At 37.3% G+C, this 21,239-nt stretch overlaps 1 protein-coding gene across 1 annotated transcript in view; it reads right to left on the reverse strand.

The window, feature by feature from the left end:
* The window catches only part of POLR3B (RNA polymerase III subunit B), a 73,195-nt gene that overhangs the window by 30,627 nt on the left and 21,329 nt on the right, over positions 1 to 21,239 (reverse strand). Inside the window, exons 13-19 of the mRNA XM_057420512.1 lie at positions 16,578 to 16,739; positions 13,717 to 13,917; positions 12,503 to 12,665; positions 10,707 to 10,860; positions 8,921 to 8,995; positions 8,058 to 8,156; positions 4,445 to 4,572 (exon numbers count right to left, since the gene is read on the reverse strand). Coding sequence (XP_057276495.1) covers positions 4,445 to 4,572; positions 8,058 to 8,156; positions 8,921 to 8,995; positions 10,707 to 10,860; positions 12,503 to 12,665; positions 13,717 to 13,917; positions 16,578 to 16,739 — 982 coding nt within the window. The remainder of the gene's footprint in view (positions 1 to 4,444; positions 4,573 to 8,057; positions 8,157 to 8,920; positions 8,996 to 10,706; positions 10,861 to 12,502; positions 12,666 to 13,716; positions 13,918 to 16,577; positions 16,740 to 21,239) is intronic.

Below are 21,239 nucleotides of genomic sequence, written 5' to 3' on the forward strand. Positions count from 1 at the left end.
AAGCGTACAAGTGAAATAAATTAGGCAAAAAGCATGCTGTATGCCAACAATATTTGTCCTAATTGCTATGATTTAATGGTTATACAAATAATGCCTTCTCTAGACTGGTTTAACAACCAATTTTAAACCACAATCTGCTTATTTAAAATTAAGAAGCAGCTCTTGTCTTCTGAGGACTGGTGCATTGGGACAAGACCTCGCTGTGGGTGTTGAAATGGGGGAAGTCACTAGCTTTATTTCTGTTTTCTCTCTGAAAGAACAGAGCTCTTGTTTGCTTCAGCCAAACAGCCAAGTGAAAGTAAAGTATAATTAAAGTTCACCATAACAAACCCTGCTCACAATGACCCACGTTTATAATGATCCCAACAGCAAGAAGCAATTTTTTTTCTCATTGGTAATTAGCCCTGTTTAAAGCAAAACACACAAGGTTGAGCTGGATACAACAAAGATCATTTTCTTGCTTTTCTCTCTTTTCTTTTTTTGCTTGCTGTATTGTGAATGCATGTGTGCATTCTTCCTTTTCTTCCCCATTTCCTGACTTTTTATTTTTAAGTACCGTTTGATCATTCTTCAGTGTGAAGTAATCACTATAAAAATGCTATCTATTGATATTTAGCATAAGTAGGGTATTTTTATTCTGATGCAGAGTTTTGAGAACTCACCAGAACAAACAGCCAGCTAAAAAAAACATTTATTCAATTCTCTGGTGTATTACTTAGAGCAACTTTACATAGTACAATCAAAATAAGGATACAGAAAATAATCTACTTAAGATATGAGCCAAAAGGGCTATTACGGCACATGCCAAGAAAAGAACTGCTGTACTACTGTATTTCTCCAGATTTCACCATGGATTTTCTACTATTCTGTTCTTACATATGACCACAAATCAACAGAGAAAGGAATTTTTAAATGCTGCACTAAGCCTTGTAGAGGGGACTCCCACTCATCTCAGAGAGATTTTCACAGTACACATATTAGGTGATCTGGACATTCAGCATTTGAAATACTCTTTTCACTGTAGAAAGATTAAGAAGTCAGTTAAAAAGATTATGGGTAAACTGGGCTTAGTAGTCTGGCTCATTTCTGTTCCAGCACTTCTGTGCCTGCTACCAGGGAGAGAAGAGCCGGCAAAAAGAGACCGTGTCACAGAGCACAAATGCTGCTCCTCAAAGAACAGTGGCAAAACTGAGACCTGACCACAAAATACCCAGGTCCAGCTGTGATGACCAGCAACAGCTGGTTTTGCTTCAAAGTTTGTTTCAGTTCTGTTAGCTCTCATCCTACTAACAAGCCTTTCATAACTGCCAAAACCCAACAACCCCCAGCACTCAGTTCCTTGAAGTACATTTGTCTTCTCAACTCAATTTTAACATATTCAGCTGGTTACAGTACAAGGTAAGGCAGTATATAAAGGGCTTTGCTACGTCACATAAGCAAAGCAGCACATACACGATACAGTAAGAGGGGGCTTTTGTAATATCAAAGTTGCTTTAACATAAACCTCTGCAACAAAGCTTGTTCGCCTACCACCCTCCCCTAAAACACTTCTACTCTTTCAGAGACTGAAGTAATCTTTAGCATTCAAACCTTCCTTTCCTTACTCAAAACTCACGTAATGACATATGCATTGAAAATGCAGCGCACAGTTGTGCTGTGAGAGTGTGCAGCTTGCTTTGTGTACCCACACTGATGCTCTCACAGATGTGCATGTGCAATATGGTGGATTACTGGCAGGAAAATGTGTATGTTTTAATTTCTGACATCATGCTTTTACACAACACTTCACAGTCACAGAGGTACAGTGTGTCAAACTATGTCTTAATGGACTTGAGAAGCTCCATTTAAAATGATTTTACTAATTGTAGAAGCCTTTGATCCTCTTACACATTATTTTAGCAACACATGGAATACAAACAGCACAGACTCTTGTATTTTAGTCTTAAATACTTCTCAGATTTAAGCTACAACTGTTAACTTTGCACTGAAATGTCAACACTGAACTGAGGTCTTTGCAGCTGCTGTTTTATTTGCCACATAATCATAACTTCCCCAGTTTGACCTGCAACATATGGTAAATTATCTATGCCAAAACAGAGGGATTTCTTTCAACTTCATTTCACTGAAACCCAGTTTGCTCAGCCCTATTCCTTCAAGATGACTCATTCTGCCCATGAAAGGGACATTTTTCAGGACATTTAATGTTATCCTGCAGAAACATCAATATTTTACCACCTAATGCTTGTCAGAGATACTGTATTACGGACCCCACTGCAAACTCTGATGACCACTCTCCATTTACTTGTGCTTTCACACCCTTCCCTGGCTTGATGTTGCTTAAAAAAAGAGTTGAGTGTCCAAAGCTGCTGGCACAGCCCTGTGACATGGTCAGAGGGGGTCAGTGTTGAGCAGCACAGGGCTCTCTTTCCCAAGTCTGAGCCCCAGGGGCTCCCTCCATGCCCCCAGGTTTTGACAGCCAAGAGAGTGGCACAGTGGACTTGGACATGAGACTCTCTAAATGGCAGTGTTGGCCCAGGAGCTGCTCTGCAATTTCAGTATGGAGAAAGAAAATAAGATAGTTACTGAAAGGTGGGGGTTTGAAGCACTACATCACATCTTCTCCTAAATATAAACAGAACTCCCCCTCCACGTGAAAAGTTTCAGGAATATCCTCTGTCAACTGATCAATAAATGTAGAGAAAAGTCTTTTCTGCCTCTATCTACTGTCAGTTATGGTGGCTTTTTTTTTTTTTAACAGTTATTATAAAAATCTTCAGGTGTTTGCAGATACTTCAGACAGAGGAAAATACAGCTCAGGTCATGTGCCAAATTTTCAAATGCACTTTTATCTAGCTGCTTATTCTTTGAGTCAGGTGTTTTGTCATAACAAACCGAAACAAAGGCTTTTTTTATTGCTCAAGATATTCAATGGCTTTTGTGTTCCTAGCGTCAGCAGGAACGTCAGAGGATTGTATCCAAGGAGCTAAATGTGCAAGACCTAGGGTCAAAGCAGCTGAATACACCAACCTCAGAAAACACAGACAATGAATTGCAAATGACACTCAAAACAAAACGGGAAAAAAACCTTCACACAGAAAACTACAAAAGAACTCCACAGATACTGAATTGGCTTTCTGTACACACTGATCCTGCTTAACTGTGTGTGGTAACTAACCAAACCTTCTGAGACTAATAGTCATAAAATAGAGACTCGGGGGTGGGGGAAAGATAATGGGATGGGGGAGAACTGTAAGGAAAAAGATTGCATCGCTCCTCTTTATTTTTAAATGTAAAGGGAGGACACACATCTGTTGCTACTTTCTGCTATTTTGGTGCACCAAACATAACAGTTCAGCACAAGGCAGTTGCTTTGCTATTAATTCTGCTGAAGAAGTCTCACAAAAGGTGCAGTGTTAGAGTTTTGAACACACAGCATCCAACAAAAGGTTTAGTAAACCTAATAGAAGTGGTAGTTTTTCCATGACACAGAGTTGTTCTGTTGTAGGTCTCAACTTGCGAGCAAGTCATCAATGTAACATATAAAACTGGCATGTACAGGACCAGTCTGAATACAGCTGTCTGAACTGATGTACTACTGGTCAGGTTCTTCCTGGGACTCACTCTGGCTTGATCACGGGCCATATGACTTGGATGCTTTAATGTTAGTTTAGCTGTGTATTAAAGGAAGGATCAGAACTTACCTCGTGTCAATCACGCATGATAAAAAAAATGTAAAACCATTGGGTTTTAATGAACAACTATCACACTTGTAGAAACAATTATTAAGTGATGCAATTTTCAATCATTTTACTGAGAGCTGTTACTTGCCCTCTTCATCCAAACCAGAAAAAGCCCAAAATCGAAACTACAGGTCCAGGAAGTGTTCAAGTAACTAAACATTTTCTTTCATATTTTTGATTACTCTTCTCTAATGTCAATGTAATTATTTATTTATTCATTTTTAGGACACCTACTCAACTATTCAGGGAAATTCTCCTCTTTCCATGCTCTGTCTCTCTTTGTGAGAACCCATTTAAACACTTTTTGTCTGGAAACCCACAGCATATTAGAGCATAAAGAGGAAAAAAAAACCACTCTGTCAATCTTGCAGCTATGCTGAAGATGTCAAAGCCACGACAATTATTAAAAAAAAGCAACAAAAAAAGCAATAGTGCCCCAGTTTCTCCTTTTTTTTTTGTTTAAAGCATTAAGACCTGCAGATATGATTGCTCTTCATTGAGCAAAACTGAATGGTATTTTTGCTTTTAATTTTTCCAGCTTTCACAAGTAAATTCCTTCTTCCTCAAAGCTAAAAAGAAGTGCCGATTTCCTCTTCCCAGCAAAGCTTTCACATGAACTAGAAAGAAAGACTTTCTGGTTTCTTTTGCTGTGTAGCTTCAAAAACTACGTAACACTCAAAAAAGGAATAAAAAAAAAGTCTTACCCATTGCTTGTTTCCCCATGGCACACTGGTAAGTGTTTCTTGGGGACTGGTTGTGGTGAGGATATGGAATCAGTCCAGCACAGACACCAAGAAGTGTGAAAGGCTCAATCTCCAAATGTGTTGTATCTCTTAAAGGAAAGAATACCAATTATAGCAGTCTTGTGAACAAACATCTTCACTAGAATTTGTTTAATTTAGCAGTATCTCCTAATACTTCAGTTAATTCTGTTTAGGAAAACGTAAGACAGCAGGACCTCAAAATATGGATTCACTATGGGATTTTTTTATTTTTTATTTTTTACAAAAAGCTTTATTTTTGCTTTAAGCGTTTCCACATGAGAAGAAATAAAGGAGAAATAAATGAGGGTTTAAGAATTTCCACTGTGGACAAAAAGCCTCCAGGTAACGACAACCTGAGGGAGCTCAGTAAGGCAATAAATCATCACTGTATGCAGTAAGACCTAAAATGCCTTAAGGAATGTCTTCTCACGTAATGAGAGTCCTCCACATGAAATTACAAATCTCAGAGATCTTAGGAATCCACTGGGGAGGTGGAGGAAGGAAGGGCAAGACAGATTCAGGTACTGGAAAAAAAGAAGTGTAGTTTTAGTTTTCCAAGGTCTGTTACGTAGTCAGTTAGAGGGAAAACATCTATGTCCAAAACAGATCCAGTGCCACAGATGATAAGGTATAATAAAAACCATTGGAAAAGCTCTGCACATATTTTGGAAGCAATTACATTGTTAAAAGGCAGTATGTAAAAACACAGGGATGAGGAGTAAAGACTGAGAAGTATCAAAATTTGTTCCACTTGGCATGAGCTTCAGAGGAGAAAGTCCATGCTCAATAAAGACAATTAAACCTTAACATGCATTAGGATGCAAGTGGAGAGACTGAAGACTAAGGATGGAGTGTACAATAAAGCTCGGCTGGAGCAGATCTGAATTTAAATCAAGATAAGTAACTAGGAAATAGGGAAATTTGAATTAAAGATACTATTAACTAAACCTATCCAAAGAATATCTTTCACAATGTTTTGGAGTTATCACACAGACCTTGGGTTTAGGCATGCACACTGCTTCTCCCACATGCCTAACCCACTGCATTAGGAAAATCCCATATTTAATGCTTGACTTCCCTTAGAAGTCTTTTGGAAGACTTTTTAAAATTAGTTAATCACAGTAATTTGATTACAAAACTCTAAGACCTGTAAAAGGAAATGACTGGCAACATCTTTACAACACTTATAAGCCAGCAAAGCATCACAAGTTCAAAAAGGCTGAGGAATTACCCACAAGACTGATGACAAGGACCAGCAGGAACTTACATAAACAATGTATGTACTACGGGAAAAAATGAAGGCTGAAAACTGAAAAATCTGGAAACCCTGAGGAGCAAACCTAGTGAAATGATTTGTCATACCCAGAAATCTTTATAAATCACAAGTATGCTTAAGCAACCTAAAAATCACCTGCTGGTCAGAGGATAGCCACTATTATTCACTTGATAAAAAGCAGCTATGTTAATTGAAGTCTGGCTTCAATTAATGAACGGCAGAATCCTAACTGCAGTCAAGTAATTGCAAAATGGTCTCAGGAGCAAGTAGCAAACTTAAAGCCCAGACTGATCCCCATTCTGCAGAACTTCACAGAACTGCTGACACTTCTCAAACAATAAAACAAAAGGCTTAAGACTTACTGACAGTGAAGTCAGAGAATTTGTTCAGAAAATACTAGGGCACGGAACTACATATACATTTTCAGATAGGGGATTCAATACAAGCATTTTTCCATTTCTCCTATTTCAACCAAAGAAGATACAACATATGCAGATCCTAGTATCTTATGAAGTATTCCAGAATTCTAATAAGAGATCTTCAAACTTTACAGAGCAGTTTAATTTCTGTAAGTCAAAATGTCACTGCCAGAAATGAGCCCAAAAAAGGGAGATAATCTCATGAGTTCGAAAATCAGAGTTACAAATGTGTGAGGAAGAATTTGAACACATTAAATAGAGTCAAATCCTCCAAAGAAAAACCCCCTAATTGGATTGGGAAGGTAAAGAGAGGATACTGTAGCTAAAAGAACCCTACATTACAAAAGCAGGAATGTTAATGGGATACTTCACAATAGTGGATTGCATCAGTTGTATTACCAGAACAAGCTGTACCAACATGGTTGCACCATTTAAAATGCAAGATGATCAGCTGGGGGAAGGGGGTACACAAATCAACTACTCAGGATGTAGGGAACATCACTACTAAACACAAGGAGTAACATGCTCATCCAGTGTAATCTCAAATACTTACGGCACTATTAGCTACAAGCACTGAAGCTAAACTTAAACGAAACTGATGGATAATGCAAGAATATCCCAAAGTTTTTTGGCAGTTATTGTGGAATCATTTCCTCACACTGGGCTACTGGAAGTTCACTGTCTCCTATTTTTGATTAAACAGTGATTTCATGTGATATGCTCCCATTAATATTCCTAGCTGTGCCAGGTGTCCTGTAACTTAAACTTTTCAGCTCTGGTGCTCTGTGGAAGTTATTTAATTTTGGCACAAATGACAGCAATTGTGTGTGCTCTTCTCTGCTCATGTATACCAAAGCCAGCCAAGAGCATGCAAGAGTAATTTCTTAAAGGGATAAAGTCTTCAAAAGCCTGGACAGGCGCAATACAATATAATTAGCAGATTTAATGTATTTCATCTGGCAAAGGTTAAAGATAACTGAAAGTCTCATCCAGATCCATTGAAATCAATGATGTCTTTCTGCTGGCTTCCATGAGTGCTTGACCAGGACAAAACATTTAGAAAATGCATTTTCTGCATAAATCTACTGATCAACCATTTCATGGAGATAACTTCTAACATCTTCTAACATCTTATATTCATTTGACAGGATATTGTCAGAAAAGCATTAAAAAAAAAAAAAAGGAAAAAAGGTAGGAGGACTTAACAATTTAAAAGAATCCTTCCTTTAATGTGGGCTCTTTATCACAGTCACATGACACAGGGAAAAAAACAAAGCATCAGGTCCTTCAGATACATGGAAACCACAACAAATCTAGAAACCTTTCTAAAAGAAAATCACATACCAGGAATGGGTTTAACTTCTAGGATAAAGAATACACAGTACGATACAGATGTTTTTATCAGGGTCTATTATGCATCTAAAAGTCAAAGTGTAAATTGGTTGCTTAGGGACCCTCTACAGCCATACAGATTTTCCCAAATAACAGTCATGACATGCTAGGATCATGATTTAACACATGGAATCATTTTCCTTGTGGATTCCTATTGTATAAAATTACTTATAATGAGCAGCCCAATGATTAGAACAGAAGAAACAGGATATATCTTTAAGTATTTTGTAGTTCAGATCCCCAAAACCTAAACCCCTTTTTGTAATCACCTCCTGGATAAAATTTAGGATGTGTGTAAACAGATTTCTTTCTTTAGCTTTCATCTTGAGTCATTTCAACCAAGGAAACTGTACTGCAATGGAGCAGTGTGTGTGAAAACAGTAACATTATTAATATGGCTGCATTTCAGAGAGTCACCCTATGAAAACTTTTCCTGTACCAGTGTTTCATCTGAATGCATACTTACTTATTAACTGTATGTTCATATAGTGCAATGTTACAGTCATTTTCTTCATTCACATCCAAATATTCCACAAGGCCTTCGTGCAAGAAGTCTTCAAAATTCCTACAGTTAAATTAAAAAATTACACTACGAGTACTGTCTTTGCTTGTATTTCTGCACACATACATAAGACGTATATTGGAGGAATGTGATGTGTAGAAGTTACACTAGAAAAATACTTCTACATCAAAAGTTCTGTGCATTTGGCATATTTAAAGAAAATGTATTTTTTAAAATTAAGCCCCTTGCCCATTTACTGTTTCACACAGTCTGGCTGACCAATATCATTTATCTGAACAACTAAATAAAATCTTCCTGCATGTACTCATTGGCACTATGACTGAATAAATGTGAGCAAATTTCAGGGTAATCTAGCAAGTTTTTGTGATGGTTTGCAAAATTTAGTTAGAGCTAAATTTAAACACTTTTGTGTAAGTGTGCTACTTTAAACAACCAAACTAAGAATGTGCAAGGAGTTTCAAAACTAATTCTGAATCTGCCTAGTTTAGGGCAATCAAGTTGATATTCCTTCAAAATGTTTGATTTTTTCAATGAGGAGAAGGACGATACTGCCTCAGGCCTTCCACTTGCAAAAAGATGAGCCTGTAAGATGTATTTATTCTGCATAATTGCCAATTTCTTAGCAGTAAAAAGACCACCAGACTTAATTAAGACTTTAAATCTCCAATACACCAATTATTAATATATCTAAGAGAGTAAATTTCTCTACATAGCTAACCCCAAAATACTGAAAAACTGACTGACTGAAGTATTTCCACACAGTATTTACTTAGTAAACACAAATATGGTCTGCTTGAATTGTGTACCTGTATCCCTGAGCCAGCTCTTCCATGTGCTTGTTTGTAACTGCAGGTTTTTGCTTCTTGACAATTATGTAGGGTCTACAATTAAAATAAAAACCATTATCATAACAAATATTTAGGCAGGTAACACATAAATACAGTAATTATTCAAACTTTGGTTTGATACACAGATATCCTGAACTGACATATTGTCTATGAAGTATCCAAAAAGTATACCAGAAAAGTTAAGATTTCTATTTTGAGTAGGAAGCCTCTTTCCCCCCTCCAAATCTTTAAACTAACGTTTTATAAGTTTTACCGTCACGTCTTGTGGTTGGTTTTAAAAGATTTCATTTCCCAATCTACAAATATAAGAACAGCACTTAAGTTCTACGGACACTCTACTTCATACAACACTGGGTGAACAGTTTGCGCTTAAGCGTCCACATGCAAGAATGCATTTTGCTGTTACTTACATAATGTAAATTACAGGCATTTACTATGGGTGACCTCAGATAAATCCATAAATTTCAACAACACATGGATCTCTGAAGGCTTCCTTACCACACAAAAACACTGACACAAAGGATGGCATGCAAGAACGAAATGTCAAGGGCTGTTGCTATTTGGACAAGTTGCTCTTATAAAGAGCAGCAAATAGCTACAAGATACTTGTGGAGTCCACTCTGAAGTCTAAATAACAGTTTGAAGACTACTGTCAAATGGTTAATGGGGGTAGCTGAACAATTGCAGGGTGGTGCTGTCACAAAGCAAACTTGGTAAACTCCTGGAAAGCTACATGATATCACTTGTCTGCATCTCCAAACCTGCAGAATGGCCGATATTAGCCCTGACTGGAGAAGTGTTTTCTCTGTCACTGAATATGCCCCTACTCTGTATCTCTTGAGGCATGATTAACTGACAGTTTGTACATGCACTATTTTGGAGCCTCTAGTGCACCTCCAACTTTCAACATATTCTGAAATTCAATTAATAATAAGGTGGAATGCCAACTGTAGTTGTGACTGTTGCTTCTTTAAAGTACACACAAAATATGCACACAAGTAGTCAATGCTAGTGGGCTACCCCCTTTTTGAACTAGTTGCACACTGTTACCATGATGTGACCGGAGTTTCTATCCCGTGCTATAAATGAACATGATTTTCTATCTCAAAATGTTGTTATGTTCCATTCTTTGTCATTTTAGACACCCAATTCCTTTCTGCTTTCCTATGTCTAATAAAGAGCAAATGCATCTCAAGGCAGAGACCTTCCTTATTGGTTTACTGAATTTCCTACCTACATAAGGGTAAGCAGTGAAAAAAACCAAAGTATACTTCTTGGTATTATAACAAACAGGTATACACACCTGAGGAAGTTTTGAACCAGGAGTAAAGACAATGAGTAGTTTCTCATTCTAAAACATGATACCACACCCATGGGATACCAGACTAATGGCTGCTTGTTTCTCACTTAACAGGAAGCAAGAAAACCCTCCAAGGACATTGGATATTACTAGAGTTGCCAATCAGGTTGATTTTAATCCCTTCTCACCCTTTTTAAGAAGATAAAAGAAAGAATTTTTTTTGAATTTTGTTTACAGATAAACCATATTTCTCTGGGCTTTTGTTCTTTTTTTTTAGGTTGCTTGACTATATAGGATGTTTTTCAGACCTGTTTTGAACGAGGGCTATTTATGCAGAAAAAAAGATGGTCAAGTCCTACTGAATTTGCTTATGTAAGAGTACCCATGGATAAAATGATGTTTATAGTAAGTTCACTAGTGAGAGAATTCTGACAAGACGTTTACCTGCACAATCTCCCTCCATCAGAGGAAATATAGACACATCTGTCACAAAGATTTGTAGAGATGGACACAAATTCATTGATATAACCTGCCCGACGCATTATCCGAAACGTGTTGACTAATTTCTGATGATCACGTATGACACCAAGGATGTTACCTGTTCAGAAAGAGAACAAATTCATTCTGCATTCTTTGCATATCCAAAACTCTACTTAGAAATTCTCATCACATCTAGCGTGCATAGAAGTACTTCCGACCTCCTGCAAATAACAGGAGTTGTCACAAAACTTCCCTTTTCTGACATGAATTAAGAATTGGCTCTTTTTCTCTCAGGAAACATAAAACCCCTAAGTATCAGAATTTCACAGGTCATCTATCTATTTGCCTCCAAATAGCTTCAGAAACCATCTTTCTTCATATATGTTTCTGCTCAGGTGCCCATTCAGCAACTGGTGTACAAGCAAACAACACTTCTGAAGTCTGTAATTTCACCTGTGTTGAAATGAATCCAAGGTTTCCAAGAACAGACCAAGGAACTGTACTGCTGCCTTGTTAGAAATTTTAGAAAGACCTGGTATTTTTGATATATGTGATCACTCACAACAGGATCATAATTCCTCCTTCAGGAACTTAGCTCAACAAGTTACTGCTACTTAAGTAGGGCACTTTAGTGCATAATTAAGTACTCTGATGTACTTAAGTATGATGAACAAGATGAGCATCTTACTCTCTTGATGATGAGTATTTTACTTTCTTAATGAACAAGAGAGTAAAATTCATTTAGAGTCACCTGACCAAAGTAATCTTAGTATGTAAAATAACTGTGGTGTCATTTTAACCAAAAACTTTAGGGGAGGAGACAAAGCATAAGAGTGTAAGGAGTCTGTAAGACAACAAAAAGATCTTTATAGCTTAAATGATTTGTACTTAAAAGACTTTCTTCCCTCTTGGGTTACAGTTTTAAATCAGAATCAAGTCAGTCATTCACAAGCCTGAAACTTTTTATGGATTAAACCTACAAACTAATAGACTGAATAGTAAATTGTTTTGCCTCACTTACTACTTGAACACCTACATGTAGGAATATAACTACCTTGTTCCATACAACAGATTAAGCTTGTGAAGGAAGAGTCTAATTCTGCTCTGCACTCCCCTTTGGAAAATATAACAGAAAAGAGTGCATGTGGTTTCACTGAACCTTATCTTTAACATACTGCTGCAGAAAAGCAGAGCAAAGCAATGCAGTTTGGTCAAGTGTTGATTTTATGTTACTGGGAAAAGGCAGGACTGAAGAACAACTGCTGTTTAATTCAAAGGTAAATGGAGAACTTATTCATGGTGACAGACATTAAATACTGGTCCCTGAAAGTAGATGCTGTTGACAAAGGGTTACTGTAAAAATCACAGTTGTGATTTTTAACCTGTCAGTATTTTGAAATATGATATCATGGTACCTGTAGATATAGAAAGCCATAGAAGGAACATAAGCGTGCAGATGAAAAGCACGTATGTCAAATCACCCCTTTAACAAAAAGGCCTATTTTCCAAGGTCTAATTTTTTTCTAACCATTCACAAAGCAAGTTGCCCTTTAAAAGGTAGTTTTAAAGAGAGTTGCATTGCTAAACTTTGCAAACAACTGGTGTTTCCTTTCTGTTTTTGAAGGCACTTGTATGAATAAGTATAAAAATACATAAAGATTACAGCAAAATTAAATACTTGCTGTGAATAAAGCTCTGAACTTGTAAACCCAACTCTCCATCAGCCACAGATCAGTCAAGACTGCTGAAAAGTTACATACCATTAAGGAAAACAAGGAACACATTTGGATATGAAAGTTCTTCACCACAGAGCAAGTTGACATCTTCAACTCCAAGATTACTAGCTAATTTAATAATCGGGCCATCTTCCATATCTGTAGTAATATGAGTCATGAGGGCAAGGTTTTTAACCAAACCACAAGCCTAAAATGAAAAAAAAAACAAAACAACCCAAAACCAAAAACCATTTTTTATCCATTTTAATCCAAAGTATTACTACTAATAGTGGTAACAGTATTACTAATATTAACTGTACTTATGAAAAAAAGTCTAAGCATAAAGTGAAAGAAATAAACCAAATTAACTAAACTGAAAATTAGAAGGGAAGAAAGGAAGGTTTTTCTCTATTACACTGAAATGTAATGTTTTAGCATTTACAAACTAATAAAAAATACAGGTGATGGAGTTGTAGCTCTTAAGTTATCCAACCATGTATAACCCTTTATTTTTCCCTTTAAAGCAACAGCTACTTAAAAGCATAATGGAAATACAAAATCAGGCTACTTATCAATTTGCCAAACATCCAGTGTGTTCTAAAAAAATTTCAACATTTTAAAATGAAAAATATCCAAATATCTTACACAGTGCAATTTTACTTCAGCTGCTTAATGAGACTAGCTCATATTAACTACATATTTATGCCAGAAAGTTCAAATTTCCCCCAGTACTTTCTACCCAGGGGAAAAAAAGAAGACTGCCACCATCAAACATTTGGTTGAAAGAGCTGGATGATGTCTTTAAAGTAAAACATATGACAGTGTTCTCCCTCAAACTGTAGGGTAAAGCTTTTTCTGTAATAATAAATGTTTCTAGAAAAATTGCAGGTTGACAGTGCAATTTCAGAGTAGAACGTTTATTACGGAACAAAAGGGTAAGAGTTTAGGACTCCTCTCTGCTCTGATCAAAAGAGCAAAACTGGAAGGCTGCATGTCATTCCCATGCAGCTGAATGATTTCTGAACAGTTTCCAGACAGTCCTCTCAGGTAGGATTAAAAAGGCAATACAGTAAGGAGGACCAGGATATAAATAGATGGGATGTGAGAAGACACAGAAGTTATCAAGCTAAGGATAATTATTTCTCCAGACACCTCCTCATCAGAATTCTTCCTCTGATAGAGGCTCACCTGTTTCAAAATAAACAGTGTCTCCATTCCTCAAGACAAGTAATACTGAAAGCAAAATAGAATTTCCTCACCTCTCCTTCAGGAGTGTCGGATGGGCAGAGCATCCCCCACTGAGATGGTTGTAGTGACCGAGGACCACTCACTTTTCTTGTCTTTTCAAACTGAGAAGAGATTCTAGTCATCATTCCCAGGGCAGATATATAAGATAAGCGAGACAATACTTGCGTCACGCCTTGGCGGTCCATTTTGAATCTCTTCAGAGACCAGTTTCCCTATAGAACAAAGTGACTGTTTCAGAAAAGTTATTGCAGTTTATCCCTGTCTCAACAATATCTTTTTTCAGAGCCTAGACAGATATGAGCAGTTTTACACAGCAAATGATGCCCATTTATATAAAACAGATTTCTAATTACTTATCTGCATATAAACTACTAATTCTAACATACTTGTACTAAGTATTTTTAAGTTTAAACAGAAAACTGCTGTCAGATAAGAGGATATTTTTGCTAATATATACTCAATCACACCAGGATTCTTGTGTCCCTCACAGCTAAATGAATACTCAAGTTTAGCTAAATTAAATTATTTCCTGTTCTACTTTTATAGACTTTTTTTAATTCTTTTTTTAAAAGCTATTTTGAGTGAAACACACTTTTACAATAGATCCCACAAAGTTTCAGTTTCACCTTTTTCATGATTTGTTATTTTCGTAGGAAATACAAGCATTCAAGCCTGACATCAAATGCATCTGTATGCTTTTGAAGTCTTTTAGAATCCAGAAGAAAAAGACTCACTGATGTATCTTCTCATAGAAGAAGGGCGGGGGGCATTAGGCTTATCTGACTTCTCTGGTAGGGATGGCCACAGATTTCATGTTTGAGGATCATCACATGCTGTATCACTTGTGGGTTTAATTAGGATGACAGAGGAGTTCAGCGTATGTTGTAGGACACAGTTATGTCTCCATGCCAAGCAGATTTAATAATCTCTACTGTAAGACCTTGAAACTTGGTGCTACAAGTTTTGATGTCCTGACATCTACTCCATATACAGCTCCAACACCTGAGTCAGTAGATAGGGCAAGTTTCTGTCCCAACTACTAACTACCCCAGCCACCATGTCACCAGTCAGTTCAAATGCAATGAAGATCTCAAAGGTAACACTTTCCCAAGGACTGCCTTCTGCTAATTTGTTGTGAGACCATCCCCAGTGGAGAACTTCGTACTGAAAACTCCTATGAACTGAAAGCTGCTCTCTCGGCGATACTGGATGATTCTGCAGATGCTGAAATTAGGCCTGTGGCGTTACTGCCTGACCTACCCTCTCTTCTGTTATTTTCCAGGGTAAAAAGACCTATAGCAAATATCATTGAACACCACCATACAGTTGATGCAGAAGCGCTATGAATGCTTTTGCATGCTTCTGATGTTAATTATGAATTTACTGAGTTATTTTATGTTCTTTGAGACTATCATTGAAGCATTCTGGAGAGACTGGAGGTTGTCATTTCCAAGAATGATTTTTATGGTATTTGCTTAATCTCTTGAATAGTATGCACTGGGCATTGTTCCTGAGAAATTATTTTCAATGCTTAAGAGCAGATGGGGTTTAACTGCTTATGTGGCAGTAAAAAAACAAAAGTCCAAAGATAGTGGAAGAAGGAAGACTTTACAATATGTACTGAATAGTTTGCAGATTTATCTCTGTCAGTCCAAATGGAAAAACTGGCACCAGCTAGGAGAAAGCACTAACATTTAGAGAAACAAATCTGTCAATTGTTTTGGTTACGTGCACTGTACAGATTTAACTACATTTGGGGCACTCATAAAATTAAACAGTGATAAGCTTTAACACTGGGATTTGTAAGTAACAGACTGTTGGTGGTTTTGGATGCAGTTTGTATAGCTAATTTTGTTGACAAGAACTGAAGAAAAAACTCAGTTTCACGCTAAGCAGAAAAGCCCTCTGAAGGGTTCCACAGATTAAAAATTAAGTTGCACAATTTTTACCAGCTACTAAAATATTCAGACTAATCTAATTTCTTAAAAAATCGTGGATTTCAAAGTCACTTAGAAGCTAGGAGCTAGATTTCAGGAACCATCTCACAAATCACTCTTGCAGATGTGTGAGGTAAGAAACAAAGCTAGTAATTGTATTTTTATTCTTGCCCACTGGCGCAAATGAAAATATCCATTCTGGTAAAGGCAGACACAGGCTAAGATCTAATCAAGACAAATACTTAAAGGTTTAAGTATGGGTTTTTTTTTGCATGTAGCAGTTTTCCCTGTTAAATACTTCAGTATCATTAGCAGAGAAGTACTTATTTCTACGCTGCAAGTTTGCTCATACTAGTGATTTCGTATCAACAAAAAGACGCCACCCTTAAAGAGCTCAAAATTCAGGTTGGTTTTGGGTTTTCTGCCTACATCCCCACCCCAGTTATCTTCTGTTCATGATGTTTTCCTGCTGTTTTTCAACCACCTTTCAGACAGATCATATAATGTGACCCTAGCTAAATCCAGGTAATCAAAAAATACCATGAATCACTTAGTCAAGTAGAACCTAGAAGGCAGCAAGTTGGATAAATACCAATATGATCACTATCTGAAATCTACTCATTTCTACCATTCCTTCACAAACACTAAAACATCACTTTGAAATAAATGGTGGAATAAAAAGTGGTTTGATGATTAATGATTCTTCAGTGAGTTCCAAAGGCCCTGCCCATGATGGAGTTTTGTCATTTTAATCTGTAAAGAATGTTAAATAGAATTGCTTTTATGGTCAAAGATGGTAGTCATCAGAACAAAATTTATACATTTCCACAGAATCATAGAACGGTTTGTGGTGGAAGGGATCTCAAAAATCATCTAGCTCTACAAGGTTTCTATGGTGGAAAAACTTTACATACTAGAATGAAAGCAATACTTACTGTGGAGATGGCATTGACCATGCCATTGGTGATCTGGTCTTGACGCATATGCTTCACGACATCAAACTGAGCTGCACGTTGCTTGGGGATTACCTGGTCAGCAATCTTTTTCAGTTCAGAGTTGAATTTTTTGAACAAATCTTCAAATAGGAGAGAAAGAAGCTGGAAATAAAAAACAACTGGATTAAGGCAAAAATTATACTTCTCCAGGGCTCGGAAATAGGGGGAGGGTGGGGATGACATAAATACATTTAATATTTCTACCTATATACTTCTTGTCAGTTAAAAAAATATCCTCTCTGCTTCTCAAATTATGTTTTTCTCACAAGATTTTTGCTTTGTTAAATTAAACTGCAATATCAAATTATAATAGACAGCAAATCAAGTAGAAGAATGGCCTAAGCCTACACAGTCATCTTTTTCTGGTTTGCTTTAATTCTTCCTTCACAATATCTTAGCCTACCCATCAATATGCTATCAATTCACTATTTTTCCTAAACTATCACATTCTAATCCATCTGATCTACTTGTCACAAGCTTTTAAAGCTTTAATATCCTAAATGTACAACCCTGAACTATGCACAAGATTTGAAGACAAGACCAGCTTCTATTCTAATACTGGATGGAATAATTGCAGTAAAGAAGTAAGTGAAAAGTCACTTTGAGATTTTCTATCATTAAAACTGAAAAAAGGCAACTTAAAGTGCCCATTCCTAGGAACTACTTAAAATGGATAAGACAGACACCCAAGCAACAGTTAACGGGCCCTTAGGGCAAGCAACTCAGCAGCAGAGTCTGGAAGCAGTGCACAGTTTGCAAGAGCAGACCGAAGCACAAGAAGTGCACAGTTACCATTCTTTCTGGAAAAGCAGAACTAAAAGAGGCATTTGTAGGGGCCCAGAAGCAATCTCTGCTCTTGACATCTGGCAAGACGTATCTCAGGTTATGGAGGCAGCTTCCTCACTCAGATACACTTTTACTCTGCTACTTTCTGCCCATCACTATCTATGCAAAACCAGTTACAGCCACAGAGTCCACCTGATTCAACATCCTTTTCTAGAAGTGCTACTATCACTGCTATGTGAGTAAAGTCTACAGCTTAAGCAAAGAAGGTATGTAACACAGCAGAACTGAACTAAAAACAAAACCAAAAAAACAAACAGCAATACAACCTTTTAAAAGTGCTGCAATTTAACCCAATTATTTCCTGTAGATGTATACTAATCAATTCTAGTCCTTAAAATAAATAAAAGGAAAAGGCTACCAAAGTTTGTGATCTGACTTTTTTTTTTGCTCTCCAATATGCCTTGCTTCTGCAGTTTGTTCAACCTCTCCTTGCAGACACTAACAGCTTCCCAAAACACTTAAATCTGCATTACATGATACATTTTAAGTGTTCACAATGATTAGCTTTGCAAGCAAGGAATGTGAATTCTAAAGCATGGCTCTCCCATCCTGGGACTTTATTTTACAGCAGCTCCTAAGTGTCAGAAGAACTACAAATGCAGCAGCTACCAATGCCAGAAACAATAGTTTCCGGTATACAAAGCACTGTAGGGCTGAACAAACTAGGTATTCAGCCACCACAAGCTAAGACATTCTAGAGTCAGTTGCACTGTTTAACTTTGTACGTGCAGAATTAAACTGAATTTTAACTGTCTCCATCAGACATAATCCAAACTTTTCCTCACCTTCTGGAAATAAGAAAGCAAACCACTCATTTCTTTGTGACTGGGATGGGTCACTAGCTTTCATTTGCTCTCCTCTGTCTACATGCCTCAGATAGGCTGACCAAAGCACTCGGCAAGTGACACTGTAAAGCAGCTAACTAACTAAATTATAAGCTACTCTTCTCACTGGCATCACAAATGCATTTAAGAATAAAAATATAACAAAATCTGAGAACTCAAGGCAGATATGTGATTTGCAAGAAATGCTCCCAATGGCATTCATGGAGAGCAAGACTCAATTATCTTCAACAGTCTACCCTACAAGATATAAGGAACACGTAAGACATAAGGAGGTGATCCTACCCCTCTACTCTGCTCTCATGAGACCTCACCTGGAGTATTGTGTGCAGTTCTGGTGTCCTCAACATAAAAAGGACATGGAACTGTTAGAACAAGTCCAGAGGAGGGCCATGAGGATGATCAGGGGACTGGAGCACCTCCCGTATGAAGACAAACTGAGAAAGTTGGGATGTTCAGCCTGGAGAAGAGAAGGCTGCGCGGAGACCCCATAGCAACCTTCCAGTATCTGCACAGTTTTAAGATGTCTTGTCAAATAACAACTAGACTCTTTTGAACTCGATCATGGCATACATTTGATCTCAACAGGTTTGAGCAGAATTTAAACATTTAACGAAACATTCAATAGAACATCCAAAAAATTCACTTTAGAAAATTTCTCATATGTGATTTCTTGATCATAAAATTGCAAAAAATCCCCAAATTCCACATGCCACAGCGATTATAAAGCCACACCATCTTTCCTCTTCTCTGAACTAATACAGTAAGTTACACCCCAAGTACATAAACTTGCTACTATCTGCCAGTCTGAAAGGCGTCAGTTTGCTAATTTCACTCCCAGACTTGCGGTCTGTAAGAGCTCTGACTACCTGGCAAAGCTGAATCTCACAATAACTGCATTATTTAGGTCAAGAGCAAGAGATTAAAGAAAAAGGATGGAATGCCAGTGATAATATTCAATGGATTTCGTAGTTAGTCCAGGGCGTTTCAGCTTGCTTCAGACAGGAGCACTAAAGAGCAAATTATATTTCAGAAAAAAAAATACTGACAGCTCATCAATTGATTTTCATTGAAAATGCTAAGAAAAATTAATAAAGAAGTTAAGCTGCTGAAATACAGTTTCACCAATTAGCTTAATGTCAGAGAATTCTAATTAGGCGCCTTGAGATTGCTATTTAGCGTTTAAGCCTTTAGAGTGCCAAATTCTCCTTTTCACACAAACTGGTTGCAAAATTAAAGACATTAGGCAGCCTTAATTATATTATCAGAACAGCTGGGATTAGGCAATCTCTGAAGTCAAGGCGGTATTCTTTTGTCACAGGGTAGAAATCCCTTGCTTTCCAGGGTGCCGGATTTTGGTGCTGTTCCATATCTCACCCATACAAAGCAAGCTGCATTAGAAACAAAAAAAAAAAAAAAAAAAAAAAAAAGAGGACAAAGAACAGAGTAATGCTTAGCAAATAATGAACACATTAAGGGAAGAGAAAAGGTAGGTGAAAAGATTAAGCCTGAATTCGGTAGGTTTTGCTAACACCTCAGCTGGCACCTGGCCTACCGAGCCTCTAGTGGCAGAAAGACTATGAAAAAGCTCCGTAAACCAGCTTGGCTAGCGGATACAACTCTGTTATCTAAAGCTAAAGCACATTTCATACTCTCTTGTCCCATGGGGTGTGAAATTAGCAGCTATTGTTTTCACACATTTTTATAAACACAATGCCTTTTATGTCTTTACATTGTTTAGACCGCTATGTTTTTCTCCTCACATGGGAATCTTTTTTCTGTCTTTATTAAAATTTTAAATCAACAGGATTTTTATTCCAGGAACATGCTGGCATTAAAAAAAACCTTCAAAACAGAACACACACACCCCCCCCCCACCCCCTCCCCCCCCAAAAATACCCTGCACCAACCATTTTATCCATGCAACCTTAGCTAAACACAAACATTTAGAAACCAGCAAAAAATCTCTACATTTTATAGTCTGTAATCCAATCAAATTAATATTACACTGATAATGTGGCAGAGAGGAATTAGAGTGTTCAGTTTGAAATGAGCTTTTAAAATATCACAGGGGAGCCAGAACTACTCTTAATCAAGTGTTACAACACACCACACCACGCACACACCCCAGCACAGTTCTCCTTGATGCAGAAAAAAAATGCACTGGCTTTGTTATTATGATCCTCTACATTTGAAATCTCCTCCCAGTTAATTTAAAAGGACTTTGGTTCTTAACAACTGTGCGAGCAGAGGCCTTTTTCATACAGCTTGCAGAAAACCTTTTACCTGCTCTGCCTTCTGCCTCTAAAAATATTGGGAAAAAACAAATTACTCCTTCAATCCAGTTAAATAAGAACAATACGATGTCAAAGCAACAACTAATTTTATTGATTACAGTCATACATTACACCAGAATCCAAATAAATCTGTTACAGCTTAAAATATTTGCTCCATTAGAATATTGCACTAATGTCCTCTTATCACTCCTTACCTTTACAAATATGTCCTGCTTCAGCACAAAAGTTTGATGAACAGTAAACACACTACTTTCAAGAAAGGATTTTTTTTTCCCAATAGGTTAAGAGGGGTTTTTGTTTCCCTTGCATTTGTGCTTAGAGTGTGTTCAAGAGCATCATCTTAGTTCCTTTAGAGAACTAGGAAGCAAACCATGTGTTTTTACTCTGAAATGTGTTTTTACTCTGAAATGACTGCGCACTCTGTGTGTGTGTTCACATGTGTGCAAGGAGGACAGGGCAGGGTGGGGAGGTGAATAGAAGCATGAGACAATATGCAATCACACATCTTAAAAAGTAAAAGAAGATGAGAAATTCCACTGGATACAAACAAAAATGAATGCATATTATTACTTGTGCTACAACAGAAATCCCAATGCAAACCATGGGGAGAGCAGAGA

This window comes from Pezoporus wallicus, unplaced genomic scaffold (genome assembly GCF_028554395.1).
Source record: "Pezoporus wallicus isolate ANWC-B61680 ecotype Strahan unplaced genomic scaffold, APGP_CSIRO_Pwel_v1 contig_2871, whole genome shotgun sequence".
NCBI lineage: Eukaryota > Metazoa > Chordata > Aves > Psittaciformes > Psittacidae > Pezoporus > Pezoporus wallicus.